Below are 19643 nucleotides of genomic sequence, written 5' to 3' on the forward strand. Positions count from 1 at the left end.
GTATGTCTTTGGCAGATGCCTGGCTCAGTTTACCTGTTTCTCTTCTTCACATATTTCCATAGCAACTGAGCTTTTTCTTTCCTGGTTTCCATCCCACTAAATAATCTGTCATCCACAGTAAAGGTGGTCTTCAAGTTGAATCCTAAAGTGATCCAGATACCTGGAGATGCAGAATAAACATAACATTTAGTAATTTGTTCTTAAGGATTTTAGCAAATTAAAGAGCATGAATACCAATTAAATAGAATTAGAAACATATATAATTCAGTGTATATATATATATATATATATATATACATGTATATATCAATAATTTGTTCTTAAGAGTTTCTAGCAAATTAAAGAGCATAAATACCATCTAAATAAAATTAGTAACATTTATAATTCTGTATATGTGTATATATACGTACATATATATTTAATTCAGTAGTTTATTAAGGTTTCTAGTAAATTAAAGAGCATAAATACCAACTAAATAGGATTAGTAACATTTATAATTCAGTGTATACGTATATAAATGTGTGTGTGTGTGTGTGTGTGTGTGTGTGTGTGTGTGTGTGTATAAGTAATTCAGTAATTTGTTCTTAAGGGTTTCTAGCAAATTAAAGATCATGAATGCCAACTAAATAGAATTAGTAACATTTATAATTCAGTGTATACGTATATAAATGTATGTGTGTGTATATATATATATATATATATATATATATATTTAATTCAGTAGTTTGTTCTTAAGGGTTTCTAGCAAATTAAAGAGCATGAATACCAACTAAATAGAATTAGTAACATTTATAATTCAAGTAGTGTTAACTATGTATTTATAGATTTATATGATTTTTTAAATGTGTTTATGAAAACAATTCAATTTAAATTTTTCATAAACAGCCATAATTTAGATATTCAGCAAAATGATTAAATCTATACTGGTCCTTGGTCTTGTAGTTTTCTTTGTGTGAACTGGCATATCAGCTAATCATTGAGATTGCTGAAATGGGAAGTCAAGATTCTGCAATTCAGGATCTCTCGAATCTGTTTATTCCTTTTATAAAGCAAGTGTAGAATCCCCTCACACTCATCGTGACAGGTTAGTTCACTCAGTGAACATTTATTAAGCACCTAGTGTTTGCTTTTTTCCCTAAAGAGAAGCATACTACTCTGAAAACTTTTGACCCTGCAAGATTTCTGATAAAGACTTAGAGATTCTTAAGAGTCCTTAGGCTAAACTTTGAGAACCTCTGGCTTAATAGATGGAGAACTGGCTTAGGAGCCAAGAAAGGACCTCAGTTCAAGTCCTCCTCTTGACATCTGCTGACTATGTGATCCTAGGCAAGCCACTTAACTTCTCTCTGTCTCAGTTTCCTCATCAGTAAAATAGTGATAATATTAGCACCTACCTCCTCCCAGAGTTGTCCTGAGGATAAAATGATATTTTTCAAGTGCTTTGCAAACCTTTAAGTAATATATAAATTGTATTATTATTATTATCATCAACTCTTACTATAGTAAGAAAGAGTGCTGGGTCAGAAAGTGTGCCCCAACTCCATTTCTTAGCTTTCAATTTTAATGTCTTTTTGGTGCTCTATCCATGTTTGTCTGTTTAAATAAACATCAAAGTGCTAAGCAAAGGTGACATGTTATTACTGTTACCTTCACGACATTATTCAGTTTTTTTCCTACCTAGATTCAGTAAGAAGGATGGGTTGCAGCCCTCCTACCTCCAGATCCTGTATCTTAGCCTCCAGACAGATGCTGGGGCTGACACAATCTCCTCGCATCTTTGTTTTTTTCCCTCTGAATTGTGTGGCAGAGCCCATAGGCACTCAGTTTGTGGGAGCGTTTCCTAGAATTGGGTCCATCCCAACCTAATTGGATTTGTTTTCCTGTAGGTCACACCTCTGACGGCCCTGAAGTTTGCAGAGCTCTCCGCCAAGGCCGGCTTTCCAAAGGGAGTGATCAATATCATTCCTGGCTCAGGTAAAACCCCATTTCCCCAGTTGTTTTGCCATAAGGGCTGGGTTGGGACCAGCTGGATCTTTATGTTCCTCCTGCAACCCTGTGGGGCAATCCCAAGTGGGAATATTGGACTGGAGAAGGGTCTCGTTGCTGTTGGAATTGCTCAGGGTTGCCTTGACAGTAAGAGAAGCCAAAGAAACTACAACTGCAAGACTCAGATACCAAGCACAGTTTACCTCTTAACTAACTCCCAGGAAAATAATCAGAAGAGGAGAAAGGAGGAGGGTAACTCTATCTGGGAGAGCCAGCTGTTCAGTGTCAGCATTTATACCCCAGAAATCAGCAGCTACAGCCTAGGGGTTGATGTAATGTTGTTTATTGTCTTATTGATTGCTTAAAAAACTGATGGAGGAAATGTCAATAATGGAAATTAGCTTTAAAAAGGTGTACAAGGGTACTTTTTTTTTCCTGGAAAGCTGGTTGTTAAACATTTCATTTTAGATTTTTACCAGTGCCGAATTCATAACCAAAACATTTCAAACATAAATAAGGACCACTAAGATAAAATAATATCCCTTCAGTTTGTAGCACAATAAACAGGTCTCCCTTAATGTTAAGGCTTTGATCTTGATTTTAACTATAAAATTCAAGCTGATGGTGATTTTTTCGCTTCGCCCAGTGACTATCTTTAGCCACTCTTCCCATGGAATCATATGGGGACAAGGCTCAGATCCAACTTGTTCTCAAGCTGACCCAAAACCACTGGTGCTGACTGCTCTGGGCTTCCCCAGAGCCCCAAATCTGCTACTACTACTGCTCCCCTCATTCTGCTACTAACAAGAGAGAAGTTAAGAGCAAACAAACATTTGGAACTTTCATGACCAAGAAACTGGAGAACCTACAGCTCATGGGAAATCAAATGCTCTTTCCTTTTCAACTTTCCCAGAGAGAAATCGAATTTTTTTTTTTCTCTAATGAACAGACAGCCAATTGGGCTTGCTTAATCTGAATGGCAGTACCTGTCATTTGGTCTATTAAATTTAAGTCTTCTCGATGTTGAAATCATGTCTTTTATTTCATGAAAGATTATTTCTAGAAGTCAATATTTTAATAATAATAATAGGTTTTTATTTTCAAAATATATGTGTAGTCTTCAGCATTCACACTTGCAAAACCTTGTGTTCCTAATTTTTCTCCCTCTCTTCCCTACAGCTCCTCCCCTAGAAGCAAGTAATCTAATATAGATTAAACATGTGTAGTTCTTGTATACATACGTCCACAATTATGATGCTGCACAAAAAAAAATCAGATCAAAAAAGAAAAAAAAGCAAACAAACAAACAACAAAAAGAGTAAAAACACTATCCTGTGATCCATATTCAGTCAGCACAGTCCTCTCTCTGGGTGCAATGGCTCTTTCCACCACAAGTCCATTGGAACTGGCCTGAATCACTCACTGTTGAAAAGAGGAACATCTATCAGAATTTATCATCATATAATCTTGTTGTTGCTGTGTACGATGTAGAAGTCAATATTTTTATAAAAAGAAAAAGCAGAAAAACCACATGTGTATCTAGTTTTAATTTGAGAGATTAAAGCTCAAAGTAACCATCATGGAAGATGAGATTGTTAGTTCAAGTTCCACAGCAGTTGACAGAATATATTCATAGGAGGCAGCTAGGCTTAATGGATAGAGTGCTCACTTGGAATCAGGGAGTCCAAATCTGCCTCAGATACTTACTAGCTGAGTGACTCTGAACAAGTCACCCAACCTGACAAACCGTTTCCTTCCCCAGTGGATTAAGGCAAACAACTCCAGTATCTTAATCAAGAAAATCACACGGTCCATGGGGTCCCAGAGATTCAGACAGTGACTGAGCAACAAATTCACAGGGACTGGAGATAGGAACTGGACCTCGGATTTCACTCGTATAAGGAGAAAGGCCCTCCCTCTCTCCCTGCAGGATGGCATCTCCCTACATTTATAGAAATGCTGGGGGCATTGAGAGGATGAGTGACTTTCCTAGAGTTAAGGAGCTAATATGAGACAAATGCAAGACCTGACCTCTGCTCTTCCCAGCTCTGGGGTACTACAAGAGGTGTACAGGGCCATCACCAGTCACTCTGAGGAGAGGGTCAGGCTGATGACTTTGCACAGTCCTGCCTCACTTAAGTCCAATGCACTTGCAAGTCAGGATGTCACCGTCTGAAGGTCATTGGTCCTCTTCCACCAGAAAGGGACACCACCTTATAATCAGTGGGTTCCTACATCTCTAGGCCCCTCACCAGCCTGGTCACCCTTCTGGGGACCTGCTCCAGTTTGGAAATACTCAGCCTTGAACTTAGAGGCCAATTTGATCCAAATGCAAAATGGAAAAGAATATAATGCCCCACTTAAAAATACTTTTGAGGGTAGAAAAGTCCAGAAGAATTATAATAAAGTTCCATGGTAAACAAAAAGTTGTCATTTTGGACAACCAAGTTCTAGGTATTATTTTTTGCCTTGTAGAAAAAAATTTCTTAGTTCAAGTTTGTCCAATTTAACTTTATTTAAAATTTGATTTTAATTGTATTTTCCATCATTTCTTCTTTTATCCTAACTGGAATTTAAGAAGGATTTTATAATTTAGGTTTTGTTCCCCATTCTGCAGGTGGCTTAGCTGGACAGCGCTTATCTGAACACCCAGACATTCGCAAACTCGGCTTCACGGGTTCCACGGCGATTGGCAAACAGATTATGAAGAGGTGGGAGTGTTGTCTTTCTGCAAAGGGAATTAAACTCTCCCCTTAGGCTGGGGGGAGCAGGAGTGAAGGAGAGCCTTGCTTGGCTCCTCTGTGCCGGACACACTCTCAGCTCCCAGATGCCCAGTTGGCAGAACTGCACAGCCCCCGAGGTGCCTCTGTCTAGTAAATCCACAACTAAGACCCAAAGTGCCACACTCCACACAAATTCTGTCAGTTCGGGGCTCCTGGAAAAACCCTTTTCTTAGACCAAACAAGTCTGTGTTGCTTATTCCAAGTCAACATGTAACCGATCCATGGCCGTCGATGTCCTATGTGCTTCCCAGCATCTCCTGCTGAATCTTTTGGAGTTCAGAGGGAAAGTCCATTTCTTCTACCATCTCCTTTTTAAAAATTTGCTCCATGATATCTTGATTATTTTCTTTTTCAAAATTAAGTTTATTTTTTCCCAGTTACACTTAAAACAATTTTTTATATTTGTTTTTTAAACTTTTGAGTCCTAAATTCTCTCCCTTATCCCCACTCCCAATCCCCATTAAGACAGCACATGCAAAGTTATACAAAATATTTCTATAGAAGTCAAGTTGTGAAGGAAAACACAGATCTCCCCCCACCAAAAAAAATCCTCAAGAAAAATGAGAGACAGAGACAGAGAATGAGAGAGGTGTAGAAGGGAGATACACACACACACACACATAGAGAAAATAAAAAGAGACAGAGACAGAGAGAAAGTCAGAGAGAGAGACAGAGACAGAGAGAGAGGAGGGATGGAGGGAGAGAAATAGAGACAGAGACACAGAGAGAGAGAGATTGACAGAGAGAGAAAAACAGAGTCAGAGAGACACAGAGAGAGGGATAGAGAAAGAGACACTGAGAGAGAATGCTTCAGTCTATATTCAGTCACAGTCAGTTCCTTCTCTGGGTGTGGGTAGGATTTTTCAGAGCAGTGGCAGATCATCATATGGTTCCTTCTCCTACTCCTAACAGCTGGACCAGGTCATGTCCCTGGGCTCTTTAATACGATTTCCAAAATAAGGCTGAAGGATAGAACCAGCCTCCCCTTCCTGTGGCTGTCACTTAGAGGGACAGGCCCCCTCAACACCCCTTCATATTCAGGGATTTCAGTGCAAAGGTGGGCCCAGGGAAGGATAGAAAAGGTGCTTTGGAAGTGTGGCTCAGGGCTAAGAAATGAGAGGTCAAAGCCTTGGACCACAGGTCCCCAGGGTCAGGAACGAAGCATCCAGGCCTGGGCCAGTGTGCCCGGCCTTTGTCACAGCAGTGGCCCCACACTGTAGCCCTCAGTTGCTCTTAGGTAGTTACTATCCCCCCCACACATCCCTAAACTAAGGGGTGAGAGGCAAAAAGGAAAGGGGATCTGATTTGTCTGAAATGCTTATTTTTCCCTCTGCTTTCCCCAAAGCTGTGCTGTGAGTAACTTGAAGAAAGTTTCCCTGGAACTTGGTGGCAAGTCCCCGCTGATCATATTCAGCGACTGTGAACTCGACAAAGCTGTGAGAATGGTGAGAGAGATGGCTTTTATGGAAGGGTTTTCATGACTTTGCTTGGACTTTTTTAATGAGGAGGCAGGAGAGGGAGGAAGGGAGAGAATCTAGAACTCAAAAGTTTTAAAAAGCAAATGTTTAAGATTGTTTTCATGTAACTGGGGGAAAAATAAAATACTAAACATGAGAATGGTAAGAGGGAAGCAATCCTAATCAATATGCTATCCAATCTGCCTCCTCAATGATTACATTTCAAGGACTTAACATAATATGTGTTTTCCACTGGGTGGGAATAAAAGACTTTCTTTTTTTTAAGTTCATTCTTGTTAGATTATTTTTAATGGTTTTCCAATCTGAGAATATAATTTGTCCTTGCTAAATTTGCATATAAATCTATGCAGCAATGAAATTAGGAAGCAATCTGGAAGGTACTTCAATTAAGTGGGTAATTGTTACCCACAGGGAGCATTTATCCAGAGGCTTAGTGAATGTGACTTTCCTAGGAAGAAAGCACTATATTGAATTTGTAAGGTGTATTCTTTTGGGCTTGGCTTCTTAAGGAGAGAAGTGAGTTCAAGCTTGACAGATCTGCTAAAGCAAAGATTCTAAACCAGTCTTCTCCTTACCCCTGGAAGGGTTTTAGCAGCTCTCCACTATTCTAGCCCTGAGTAACTTTTTGGCTAAATAGAGCAAATGTGCCAATCCATCACTGCCTTGGTATATTGACTACCCAATATTACTGAGGAGCTGCAGCCCAGATTGGGGAAGTCTTAACAGTTGAAGGAGACTGAATTTTAATTTCACTGGGGCCAGTAATGTAGCAAATCAAAAATTATGTCACTCAAATCCAGCATTGATAGGGAATGTGTACTAACTCATAATCTTTATTGGTGCATCTCTACTCCTGGATTTCACAACTATATACTTAAGGAACTCTCTAAGCAGTAAATCAAAAAATATGTCATTTAAACCCAGGGTTGATAGGGATGTGTACTAACTCATAACCGTTACTGGTACATCTCTACTCCTGGATTTCACAGCTATATATCTAAGGACTCTCCAAGAGGCAGGGACAGTATTGGAAAAATAAAAGATTGCAAAGGAGTGAGAAGGGAGCGAAATCTGTCACCTTGTCACACACTGCTCACCTTTTTACAATGCAGATGTTCATTAAATAAATAGCCATCCTTAGAATTACTTGTGATACAACATAGCATTTATACTCTTTCTATTATTGTTTGCTTGTATTTTTGTTTTTCTTCCCAGGTTATTTTTACCTTTTTTCTAAATCCAATTTTTCTTGTGCAACACGATAACTGTATGAATATGTACATATATATATATATAGTATTTAACATATACTTTAACATATTTAACATGTATGGGACTACCTGCCATCTAGGAGTTGGGGTGGAGGGAAGGAGGGGAAAAGTTGGAACAGAAGTTTTTCCAAGGGTCAATGTTGAAAAATTACCCATGCGTTTGTTTTGTCAATAAAAAGCTATAAAAAAAGAATTACTTGTGATAAATGAATATAAGACCAATATAGGAAATGTAACTCTAAACTGAGGTGTTGTATGGTCCTTGCTGATCACCAGAAATCTAAAATTTAAATGGATGTGGCGGCAAGAATGTATAGTATAACTCTAAAATGTCACCCCTGCCCTCAAGAGGTTCACAATTCAAAATAAACAAGATAGGCCACAGAGAGAAAAGATCCAAACCCGTAAGGGTTTGCCATCAGCACACAAAAGATAAAGGAATCAAACATTGTCTTTATTTAGTCTAGGAAGACTTCCTGAAGGAAATATACTGGAACCTGGATGTTAATATCTAGGTGAAGCCTTGAGTTCGACCATATTTTAAAATCTTGCCATTCCTGCATAATAATGGACAACAACTTGAAATCAGAATCATAGTTTTCCCTAATTTTTCTTTCTAAATTTACATGGCTTAAAAAGCACCAAGCCATTTACATAATTTCTTTCACCAAGTATTTTAATATTGTAAGGATTCATATTTAATCCAGATGAGGTCCTCCGTGGATGCCAAATTCAGCCTCTCCAAACTTTAATAAATGGTTATCTAAATTTGTAGTCATCAGAAATGATATTAGAAGTGCTAATGAGCAAAAGGGGAAAAGGAAGGAAGGGAAAAATATAACACTAAATATAACTCAGGTGTCAGGGGCATGAATAAATAGCCTAATGTAGTTTCTAGGCCCCAATTTAATTAATAGCTAACCCAATAGCTATGGTGTAAGCAGAAAAACACTTATCAGATTCCCCAATGTAGCATTTATATAAAAAAAGACTTTCTTTTCTTTTTTCAAAGGGCATGGGAGCTGTTTATTTCAACAAGGGAGAGAACTGTATTGCAGCAGGCCGGTTATTTGTTGAAGAATCCATTCATGATGAATTTGTGCATCGAGTGGTGAGACATCCTAAATGTTGTCTGAATTCTGCAAATGTTATTAGCCCGGGCTAAACATCCCCAGGTCTATCGTCAGGCTTTCTTGCTACTTTACATCTGTTAAAACTCCTATGTCCCTTTCCTCATGAACTATTATTATTCAGCAATATTTCCATTATCTTCAAATGTATTTTTTTAACAGATTATTCCAAGTCAGTAACACAAGTAGTTCTGAAAAATTGGAAAATATATTTTTAAGAACCAGAATTAAGGGAAGTTAATTGGTGTAATGGATAGAGCACCAGCCCTGAAGTCAGGAGGACCCGAGTTCAAATCCGATCTCAGATACTTAATGAGTCCTTGCTGTGTGACCTTGAGCAAGTCACTTAACACCAATTGCCTCAGAAAAAAAAAAGAAGAAGAAATTAAGAACTTTAAGGAGATCTAAAAATTCCTCCAGGTCCAATAGGTTTATTCTACAGTTGATGAAATAAGCTCAGTAGTCAAGGTTTTTCCTATTGGGTCAAATAAAACAGGGCTTCTTAAACTTTTTTGACTTTTGACTCCCATAAATTTTGTGACCACATTATATGACCTTTTATATAGGTATATAAAGTAGATATACAAATCAAACATTTACTGACAATAAATCATAAAGAAATTTATTTTAAAACAGTTCTTTGATGTGTATGTATGTATATTTACATATATATATAATTTTACCATTTATTAAAGACAAAGGCAAATTTGCATACTAATAAGATGGGTGTACTTGTTTATTTTACCACAAAGAACTAAATCTTAGTGAAATATTTATTACTTTTTAACCACTGCCAAATTTTTCATGACCCCCACATTCATGGTGTGTAGATAGTATAACTCCAAAATGTCACGCCTGCCCTAAAGAGGTTATGTGATCCGTAATTTCCAGTTTTGTGATTCCATATGGGGTTATGACCCACAGCCTAAGAAGCTTTGATGTACAATACAGAGGGGCCACTGGAGCGGTACCATAATGCACAGAGAACTGCATCTGGAGTTAGATTCATCTTTTTGAGTTCAAATCTGGACTCAGACACTTTCAAGTGACCCTGTTTTTCTCATTTTCTTCATCTGTAATTTGGAGATCACAATTGTAATTACCTTCCAGCATTGTTATGAGAATGAAATCAAATAATTATAAAGTCTTTAACACACTGTCTGGCCCATAGTTAAGCGCTGTGCAAATGTTGGCTATTGTTAATTTTTTAGATTTCTGGCATTGAGGAGACCTAAAAATATCTCTACCATGTAGCCTGGTAGAAATGTACTTTTGTTGGTTTCTTAGGTAAATAAAAAAGAATAGCTTGTTCATTTTAAAGGATTGAAATTCAGAGGAACTAACTCAGCTTGTGTTTAATAAATTATAAATTTTGTTTGATATACTGGGGGTGATCCACAGGTAGAAGAAATAAAAAAGATGAAAATCGGTGACCCCTTGGACAGATCCACTGACCATGGGCCCCAGAATCACAAGGCCCACTTGGACAAACTTCTACAATACTGTGAAACGGGAGTGAGAGAAGGAGCCACTTTGGTATATGGAGGAAGACAAATCCCCAGACCTGGTAATAACAGCCACTATGCCTTTTTTTAATAAACCAGATTTTTATAACATCTTTTTTTCCCTAAATGTAAAATGGATTTTTACTTACTCACTTACTTACTCACAGCCCCGTCACACCTGGATGGGAAATTGTGGTGCCCGTGGAATAAGGGAGAGGGAAAACTCTGTGAATTCATGACTTGAATGTTCAGCTCTGTTCTCTCTTCTCTTGGCCATATCACTTAATGTCTATGAAATAGTTTTCATGATCTTTTTAGTTTTTTTAATGGGGAGGAATATTTATCCAACCTACTTTATAGGCTTGTTGTGAGACTCAAATAAAACAATGAATGTGAGCCTGTAAAACACTATGTAAACAAAAAGAACAGAGGGTTTAGAATTGGAAGGATATGAAGTCCAACCTCCCCATTTTTATGGGTCAGAAAACTGAGCCTCAGACTGGATGAGTTACCCAATCACTCAGGTCCTAAATTGTCCAAATTAAGATTAAGCCCAGCTTTTATGAATCCATTGTTCTTTCTACTGACAACAACCAGTAACTGCCATGTAACATTTGATTTGAAGTATTCTGAAATTCCATCTTGAGAGTTTATCTGGGGAAACAAATTTCTGTTACCCAAAATAAAGTTTGTGTCCTAGGGAAGTAAAATAAGCCCAATATCTTGGTGATGGACTAGAAAATATAAATATGACATTCCCAATCAAGTAGGCATTTATTTAAAAACTTGAGGTGCCAAGTGCTGTTAGGAACCGGGATACAAACAAACACAGGCAAAAAGACACAGTCCCCCCTGTGAGGGAGGGGAGATAAAAGGAGGCACAAAGTTGGGGTGAGGTAGGGGTGGGAGTAAGCTTGGTAAAGTACAGAAAGTCAGAAATCTAGCAAAGAAAGGAATGAAGGTTGCTGGCCAGCCCCAAAATGGCAGCCCTTGGAGGAGAGCCATTCTCACGAATGGGAGAAAGGCAAGGGGAACCAGCATGGTGGGAGAGATTGCAAGAGGGGAAAACTTCAAGGTGGATATTAAATCTTCCAGGGTGAGGAGACCTCAAAGTGAGATGAAAAGGCAAGAGATGTAGTTTTATGATCTCTACTATATTTAAATCAGAAGAAAGTAAATTGAGACTTAATAAAGCAAATTCATAATTATATATCTCTTTTTCTGGATTAGGCTTTTTTATGGAGCCAACTGTGTTCACAGATGTCGAAGACCACATGTACCTTGCCAAAGAGGAGTCTTTTGGGCCTGTTATGGTCATTTCTAAATTTAAAAATGGGTAAGTTTGCTGTTTTCAATTAAATTCAGATTTTAATTTGATTTTTTTTTTCTTTGCTGGGTTATTATTCACACAGAGCAATCTATGTGGCAGAGGCTTCTGCTATCGAGCGTGACAGTGGCTTGGAATTACTGAGGGCTGCTGGAGGAAATCAAACCATGCTGACTATGGCAGGCACAAACTTAGGCCTTCTGCCCACACCCAGACTCTGGCTACTACTGCAAGGGAGTATTTATTCATGATCTCCCCATCAAATTCACCACATCAGTAATTCCCAATCTTCCTCTCCTTCCTCTCTTACCACTCACAGTGTACTGCTCTTCCCAACTCAGTAATGGCTCACCACCAAATCTGAGGTCCTTTTTTTCAGTCCCCCCTCTCGTCTTTTGGCAGCATTTGATATTGCCGAAAACTCTGGTCTCTTGATTCCTGCATTTTCCCACCTCCTTGTTCACTTTCTTCCCCCTTGCCCAACTCCTCTTCCTCCTTCCAGCTCCTGAACATATCCCCAGGGCTCCAACTTTAGCCTTTTCTGTGTTCTCGATGCTCCTGCTCCCCTTCAGTGGCTTTACTGATCAGCACATTCAACCATCCGCTATATGCCCCAGCAGGCTATCCCACCATTCCCTCACACTCACTGTATTCAAAACTGGCCAAAGTCTGCCTCCACCTTGCTGATGAATCACCATTTCCCCCATCACATCTGATCCTTTCTCTTCTCTCCCTCTTCCATTCCTTTGCTTTTCCCGCCTCCATTTCCTTTGCCTTTCTCCCCTCCATCCTTTTGCCTTTCCCTCCTCCAACCCTTTCTTTTGCCTTTCCCTCCTCCATCCCTTCCCTTTGCCTTTCCCTCCTCCATCCCTTTGCCTTTCCCTCCTCCATCCCTTCTCTTTGCCTTTCCCTTCTCCATCCCTTCCCTTTGCCTTTCCTTCCCCCATCCCTTTCTTTTGCCTTTCCCTCCTCCATTCCTTCCCTTTGCCTTTCTCTCCTCCATCCCTTCCCTTTGCTTTTCCCTCCATCCATTTCCCTCCATCCAGGCCCAGTTGGCCTAGTTTCTGCAGTATCTCCTGTAGTTATACTCTTTTTGTACTGCTACTGCTGCCAGCCTGGTTCAGGTCTTCATGACTACTCTTCTGGACTCTTGCAATGTCCTGCTTGGTTTCTCTATCTCCATTGTTGTTGTTTAGTTATTGTGTTGTCTGATCTTGATGACCCCTGTGAGGATTTTCTTGGCAGAGACACTGGATGAGGCTTGTCATTTCTTTCTCCAATTTATCTTACAGGCAAATAGGGTTAAGTGACTTGCCCAGAATCACTCACCTACAAAATGTTTGAAGCTGGATTTGAACTAAGGCCTTGCTGACTCCAAGCCTTGTGTTCTATCCTGATGTGGGTGAAAGGGCCATCTCCCCATAACCTTTGGCAAATCATGTAAGCCCTTGGTGTTCCACGTGGCTCTCCAAGACAGTAGTTGCAGCCTGGGTGCCAACCTGCATAGGGGTTCCTGTGCAGTTCAGTCCCTATCCCTTCAATGCCTTGAACCATTAATGTTTTTTAAGTAGTAAATTACACTTACAAAATAATATCCTGGTTTATACTGTGTGAAATAGCTTGCAGAAAACCTTAAGAGGATGAAGTCAAATATGTGTTGATTATATTTAATGAAGGTGATCTTTAAAAAAATAAATCTTACAGGGATATCGATGGAGTGTTGCAACAAGCCAATAATACAGAGTATGGTCTGGCTTCAGGGGTTTTCACAAGAGACATAAACAAAGCTATGTATGTGAGTGAAAAATTGGAAGCGGGGACAGTCTTCATTAATACCTACAACAAGACAGATGTGGCGGCCCCATTTGGCGGTGTGAAGCAGTCAGGTTTTGGCAAAGATTTGGGTAAGTCCACGTTTTGTGTACTTCATCCCTCGCTTACCCTGTCATAGAAGACTCTAGTCTGTTTTGAGAAAATGTAGAGTCCCTTTAAATGGCTTTTGCACCAAGCTAGGAAGCACTGTTGAAAGTCACATATAGAATCACTGAAATGACAACTGATTGTTTTATAAGCCCAAAGTAAACTTTAAGAGGGAAAGACTTCCTGTTTTAGAGATGGGAAGACTAGAAATCTTTTTTTTTTTCCAAGTTAGCTCTCAGCTTGCCCTTTGCCCTTTGCCCTTTATTATCTTTCCCTAGCACTTCAGCCTCCCAGTTCATCAACCAATTCCACTTCCTTGCCTTATACCTTCATTCTACAACTGAGCCACAATCCTAGGTCATACCCCTAATCTCACCATTACTTCCCTCTGTGATCTTGCCCTTTGCCTTTTGATCATCTCATGGAGAAGGTGAGAGGGAAAAAAATGGTCATGGGCAATGACAAGGCACCAGAAATAAATATTTATCACTGTGTGGAGCTTTGAGTCTCAGGCACTGATGGTGAATAAGACCGACAGATCCTAGTGTCCCAAACTCATCCCAAACAGTACGTTACCACCCTTTGGATGGCAAGTACATTTTCTCCTGTGTGCCCCCCACAAATGACAGTTTTCATTAAACTGGACATTTTGATGCAACTAAAACTGAAAGCCACATTTTACTGTGGCGGCCGCCCCTCCCGAGTACAAATTTTCAGGAGACCCTATTAAATTATTCTTCAGCCTAATTTACATTTGTTTTTTCCTAGCACCCTTTGCAATTTCAAACATGGATCACTTGTTTTACATTTCATTGGGTTGGGGAAGAAAGATTTTCCTCATTCTTGAGATGTAATTTTTTTTTTGAAGTAACTTTGAAAATCTTAATGTGCTATATAAATGTGCTCTAAGGATGCTGCTGTCACCTACGGTACAGTCAAGAATCCCTAGATGAGTTTATTTGCTCCTTTAATATTCTTTTGAGTCCTGTATAATCAGGCTTAGTTATAAGAAAGGAATATCTTAACTTCTCTGTAAAAGGGACTAGTTCCAATAGATTAATTGCATTTAATGGCTTCTAAGGTCTCTCTTCCAGCTCTAAATCAGTGATCCCATGATGCTAATCTCACTGGATGTCTTGAGTCTTAAGGACAACAGCCTAGACCAGGAGTTCTTAAGGCTTTGAACTTTTAAAAATATATATATTTTGATAACTCTATTCCTTTGTAAACTTCTATATTTTACTTTATGTATTTAAAAATGTGATTCCAAGAAGGAGGCAGGTTCAGCAGACTAACTGCCCAAGGGAACACTAAAAATGGCAAAGAGACTATAACTTACTAAAGGTATCATCATACCTTCATCAGCCTGAAGCTAGAGATGAGAAGGGGAGAGGAGGAAGAAGCATCTAATTTTGAAGTTGTCTTAGAGCAGCTCTTGAGGAAATCCTCCTTTTCCTATTCTGCTTTGCAGAAAACATTTAGAGAATGACGTCAAATATATGTTTGATTGTATTTAGTGAAAAAAGGTGATTTTTTTTTTGCCTTGAGGCAATTGGGGTTAAGTGACTTGCCCAGGGTCATACAGCCAGGAAGCATTAATTGTCTGAGGCCACATTTGAATTCAGGTCCTCCTGACTTGAGTTGGTGCTCTATCCACTGCGGTAGCTGCACTGAAAGGTGATCTTTAAAAAAATAAATCTTACAGGGATATCAAAGGAGTGTTGCAACAAGCCAATAAAAGAGTATGGTCTGGCTTCAGGGATTTTCACAACCCTCAGCTAATATACAGAAGTATATAATACTTATCTGAAATAGTACTTGTCTAAGTGAGACCTTATACATCAGCACTCACTGATATTCTCCTCTCCAGGTGAAGAGGCTCTCCGGGAGTACCTGAAAACAAAGGCAGTCACTCTGGAATATTAGATCACCATCGGTTCTAAAGAATTCCTCTAGAGACATCTCCACCACTGTGTTCTCAATCCAGGGCTTGATAGGACTTCTAGAATGGAACAAATATAATTAACCAGCAAAAAAACACAAAAACAAAAACCACCAGACAATTTCCTACCATGACAACCTTGTTCATCTGCATGGGTGTGAGCCTGAATATTTTAAAATATTTTTACACTTGACAAGTATTTGCAGCAATTTTGTTTCTACGAGATTGTACATTAAACACATTTTAAGGGATTTCAAGATCTTTGAATTTTAAAAACCAATCCAGCCTTGTTTATTCCTATTCATTTACAGCCTAGGTACCATAAAACCATTCATCCATTAACAAAGTGCCCTTAATATTGTTTTTGTATGATATGTACAGATTGTAGAATCTAATCCACACACTAAGTTGTTAAAAAGTATTTTCTACCTCTTTGGTACTAATCAGCAGTAATAAAGAATGTGAATGGTGATCATATAAACCTAGAAATCAAAATATCTTTGTTGTGGTGAGCACTCCAAGGTTGGGTTGTATTTTGCCTGGACATCAACTTCTGCCATCTTGCAAATTCCTGAGGATCAATCGTGGGCCTTTACTAAAAGGCCTTTCCAAATGCCCTTCATGGCTGATATTTGAGAGCGAGCAAACCAGCATCCCCCTCCATAAAAGGCTGTGGAAACCACAGCCAAATGGCACTTCACACGTACACCCTTCTTCCCAATTGCCCAGGATTTGGGCACCCTTCTCCTGAGGTCAAAATGCTGTTGCTCTTTCTTCCCAGGCCACCTGAGCCTTCCTACTCCTGCATGGCCATCCCAGACAGGAATCCATGTTAGCATCCTGTCGCTTCAGCCATTTTTATTCCTTCATTCAGCAGGCATTTATGATGTTCTTACTATTTATGAAGTTCTAGTAATTGTGGCCCCCCAAAAAACCTTGCTACCCTTAGAGTAGACTGTCTTCCTGACCTCAGAAGCTGGACCTCCTCTCAGGGCCCATCATGCTGGATGTGTAGAAGAGAGAAGGTCTTACTGCCTTGTTCTTGGAGGCTACTTCCCAACCTCCCCTCAGTTGCCTTACCTCCTTAGAAGAATCTTGAGATTCTTAACCTTTTCTGTGTCATGACCCCCTTTGTTAGCCTAGTAGCCTATGGACTCATGAATAAAATATAACACATAGGATCATAAGGAAAATTCTGTTTCTTTAGGCAGAAAATCTGCGATCATGTGTGATATGGACAAGGAGGATAGAGTAATGGGGATCTAACAACTACAGTAATTTCCAAGTAGAGATGAGTATAAATAATAGTTATTTGCAACAACTGTAATGTAATATGATCTGGACAGGGAAAGTGGAGGGACCTACAGTAATTTCCAAGTAAAGATGAATACAAAGAATAGAGATATTTGCCACAACTGTAATATAATATGGAAACATTTGTGCTTTCTATTGGTGACAGTCACAGGTACTGTTCGTGCAACTGAGATTTGTTACCTACATTCATACTTTGGAGATGCGTTGTTTAAAAAAGGTTCAGAAGACATCATTTCTGGGTATTTTAATCATTTTTTAATTTTTATTTTTTATTTACAAATATTGATAAGGATAGCAAGTTGTTACTAAAAAGGATGGTCACTTAGCCATCTCTCAGACCCAGGCTCCTAATGGCAGTGGGGTCACAATCATATGTCTTTAAAGAGGAAGTGTTCCTTAAGGGTGGCAATCGACTCAGATTGGGTAACACAAAGACAGGTGTGGGCTATAGTAAAATGAAGATCTTGGGGTATGTGACTTCAGTCATTGAAATCTTGGTCAAAGAGACATCAAATTTCATATTGCCATATCATAATAGGAAGAATCCACCTTTCCCCAGATCTATCTCAACAAACAATTGAGTAGGAATATAGGTCATCCTATACTTAGAATTTCTTTTACTGAGGGATTAGATCTTGGTCTGGATAAATGTCTAAGAGACATTTCCCATACTGGTTGGTTTCTAGAGAAGAGGAAAAAACCTTGGCCCTAATAAATAATTCTATTAAATAGAAAAGATATTCACTTCTCACAGAGAGATGCTCCATTTCACTTAGATTTTTGGCATGCACAGAAATGACATAATTGTTTCCCTATCCAAGTTTGCGTATGACTTGAAATCTGCCCTGAGGGCAGAAGGAGGGGGTAAGTAAGTTCAGAATCAATGGCCCAGTTCAGCCTTTTCTGTCTTATTGCAATAGCCCACACTTTTCCTTTCTTAAGGAGTCTAGTTCTTAATTTATTATCTTTCCTCAGCACCTTATCCTCCCAGTTCATCAACAAATTCCACTTCCTTGCCTTATACCTTCATTCTACAACTGAGCCACAATCCTAGGTCATACCCCTAATCTCACCATTACCTCCCTCTGCGATCCCATCTCTCCTTCTCTAAGCCACTTCTTGATCTTTCTACGATGTATTCAGTCAACAACAATGAAGCAGTCCTGTCTTTACCCACAGTGTAATGTGAGATCTCTGAAGGCAAGGTTTATTTCCCCCTAGCCCTTTCCTCTTTTTATCTCCAGGACCTAGCATAGTGTCTCACTTTCAGTTAAAATCCTGTAAAATATCAAATGGGGATCTTTCATTGGTATGAGCGATTTCCTAACACTTAAAGCTTTTTTTTTTCTCTAAGACCATTTGATGGTCTTCATATTTCATACTCCATAAATGATGAAATGAATATATTAACTGGACTTTATAGTATTGTTTTGGCCTCTTGTAGTATGTATACTCTGGCTCTGGAGGAGCACCCTAAAAGACTGACATATCTCTTCTCAACTGACATTGGTTTAAGCCCCCATCAGCTGTCAGGAAGTGACGAGGGTCACTTATCCATTTAATATCAGAGAGCTTTTACAATGGGAAATTTCACAGACATAACACATTTCCCCAATATTTCTGGGGTATCCTCTTTCCTATATCATTTTGGTCTTTGGAGCAATAGGCACAAAACTTAATTAAAGGGGTCATCCATGTCTCCCAGAAGTGAATGAAGCAAAGAAAAATAACCAAAGCTGATGAGCCTTTTTGAATGCATCTGAAACCAACTAGAGACTCAACCCCTTCATCATGAGATTAGCCAACAAGAACCAATCACAGAATGTCTGCACATGCTCCTCAGTTCCTCCAAGTCATTTCCCTTCATGTCATCACAATATTCCCAAAAGCAAACTCCCCAGCATCCTCCACATGGAAATGTTTCATCAGCCAAGCCAGCTGAGTTAAGACCTTCATAATGCTGTTATCAAGAATCTTTGGCCACCTTTGTCTTAGAATAGTCTAATCATAATTTGACTTTGGATAAGGCAGAGGGAAATGGAGAGGAATAATATATATATTATATATAATATACAATAATTATATATCACTACTGTCACAATGCACAGAATTCAGTTCTTCTGGTAATCTTAAATGAGATGGGAAAGAAGTTAGGGGCCAAATTGCTATCTTATGCCCATTAGTGTGGGGAACTGAATTTTTCCTGCCCTATACTTTAGATTTAGGGAAAGTCAATGTCAGAGTAGGATCTCTGGCCTGAAATTCTATAGATGGATTAGAATTCAGGAAAATGGACCACTCTTTTTTTTTTTAATTTTTATTTTTTATTTACAAAATTGTTATTTAAAAACATATGCATGGGTAACTTTTCAGCACTGACCCTTGCAAAAACTTGTTCCAAATTTTCTCCTCCTTCCTCCCACCCCTTCCCCTAGATGGCAGGTAGTCCAATACATGTTAAATATGTTAAAATATATGTTAAATACAACATATGTATAAATATACACAGTTATCTTATTGCACAAGAAACATCGGATCTAGAAAGAAGGTAAAAAAAAAACCTGAGAAGGAAAACAAAAATGGAATTAAATAATAACAGAAAGAGTAGAAATGCTATGTTGTGGGCCACACTCATTTCCCATAGTTCTCTTTCTGGGTATAGCTGATTCTCTTCATTACTGAACAATTGGAATTGGTTTGGATCATCTCATTGTTGGAGAGAGCCACGTCCAGAATGGACTATTCTTAAGACAAATTTTGATAAAATAAACCAATGAGAAATAAAGGAGAGTCTTCTGAAAAGATAACAGTGTTAGTCTGAAAGCTGGAAAAACCCGAGTTCCAATCATCTTGGTCAAGTCCCTTTGTCAAGTGGAGCAGTAGCACCTACCTCCCAGGGATGTGAGGATAATTCCACTGGGTCATCTACCCTCCCTGTATAAACCCAGGAACATATCTACGGACATTAATTTCATCTGGAGGAAAAA

General features: G+C 38.9%; 1 protein-coding gene across 1 annotated transcript in view; it reads left to right on the top strand.

Annotated features, from left to right (window-relative positions):
* The window catches only part of ALDH1L2 (aldehyde dehydrogenase 1 family member L2), a 68465-nt gene extending 52610 nt beyond the window's left edge, over window positions 1-15855 (top strand). The window contains exons 16-23 of the mRNA XM_031941042.1: window positions 1887-1974; window positions 4604-4697; window positions 6115-6214; window positions 8531-8629; window positions 10050-10215; window positions 11384-11489; window positions 13185-13384; window positions 15271-15855. Coding sequence (XP_031796902.1) covers window positions 1887-1974; window positions 4604-4697; window positions 6115-6214; window positions 8531-8629; window positions 10050-10215; window positions 11384-11489; window positions 13185-13384; window positions 15271-15326 — 909 coding nt within the window. The 3' untranslated portion in view covers window positions 15327-15855. The remainder of the gene's footprint in view (window positions 1-1886; window positions 1975-4603; window positions 4698-6114; window positions 6215-8530; window positions 8630-10049; window positions 10216-11383; window positions 11490-13184; window positions 13385-15270) is intronic.
* The last annotated feature ends 3788 nt before the right edge of the window (window positions 15856-19643 follow it).

This window comes from Sarcophilus harrisii, chromosome 5 (genome assembly GCF_902635505.1).
Source record: "Sarcophilus harrisii chromosome 5, mSarHar1.11, whole genome shotgun sequence".
In the NCBI taxonomy this organism is placed as follows: Eukaryota; Metazoa; Chordata; class Mammalia; order Dasyuromorphia; family Dasyuridae; genus Sarcophilus; species Sarcophilus harrisii.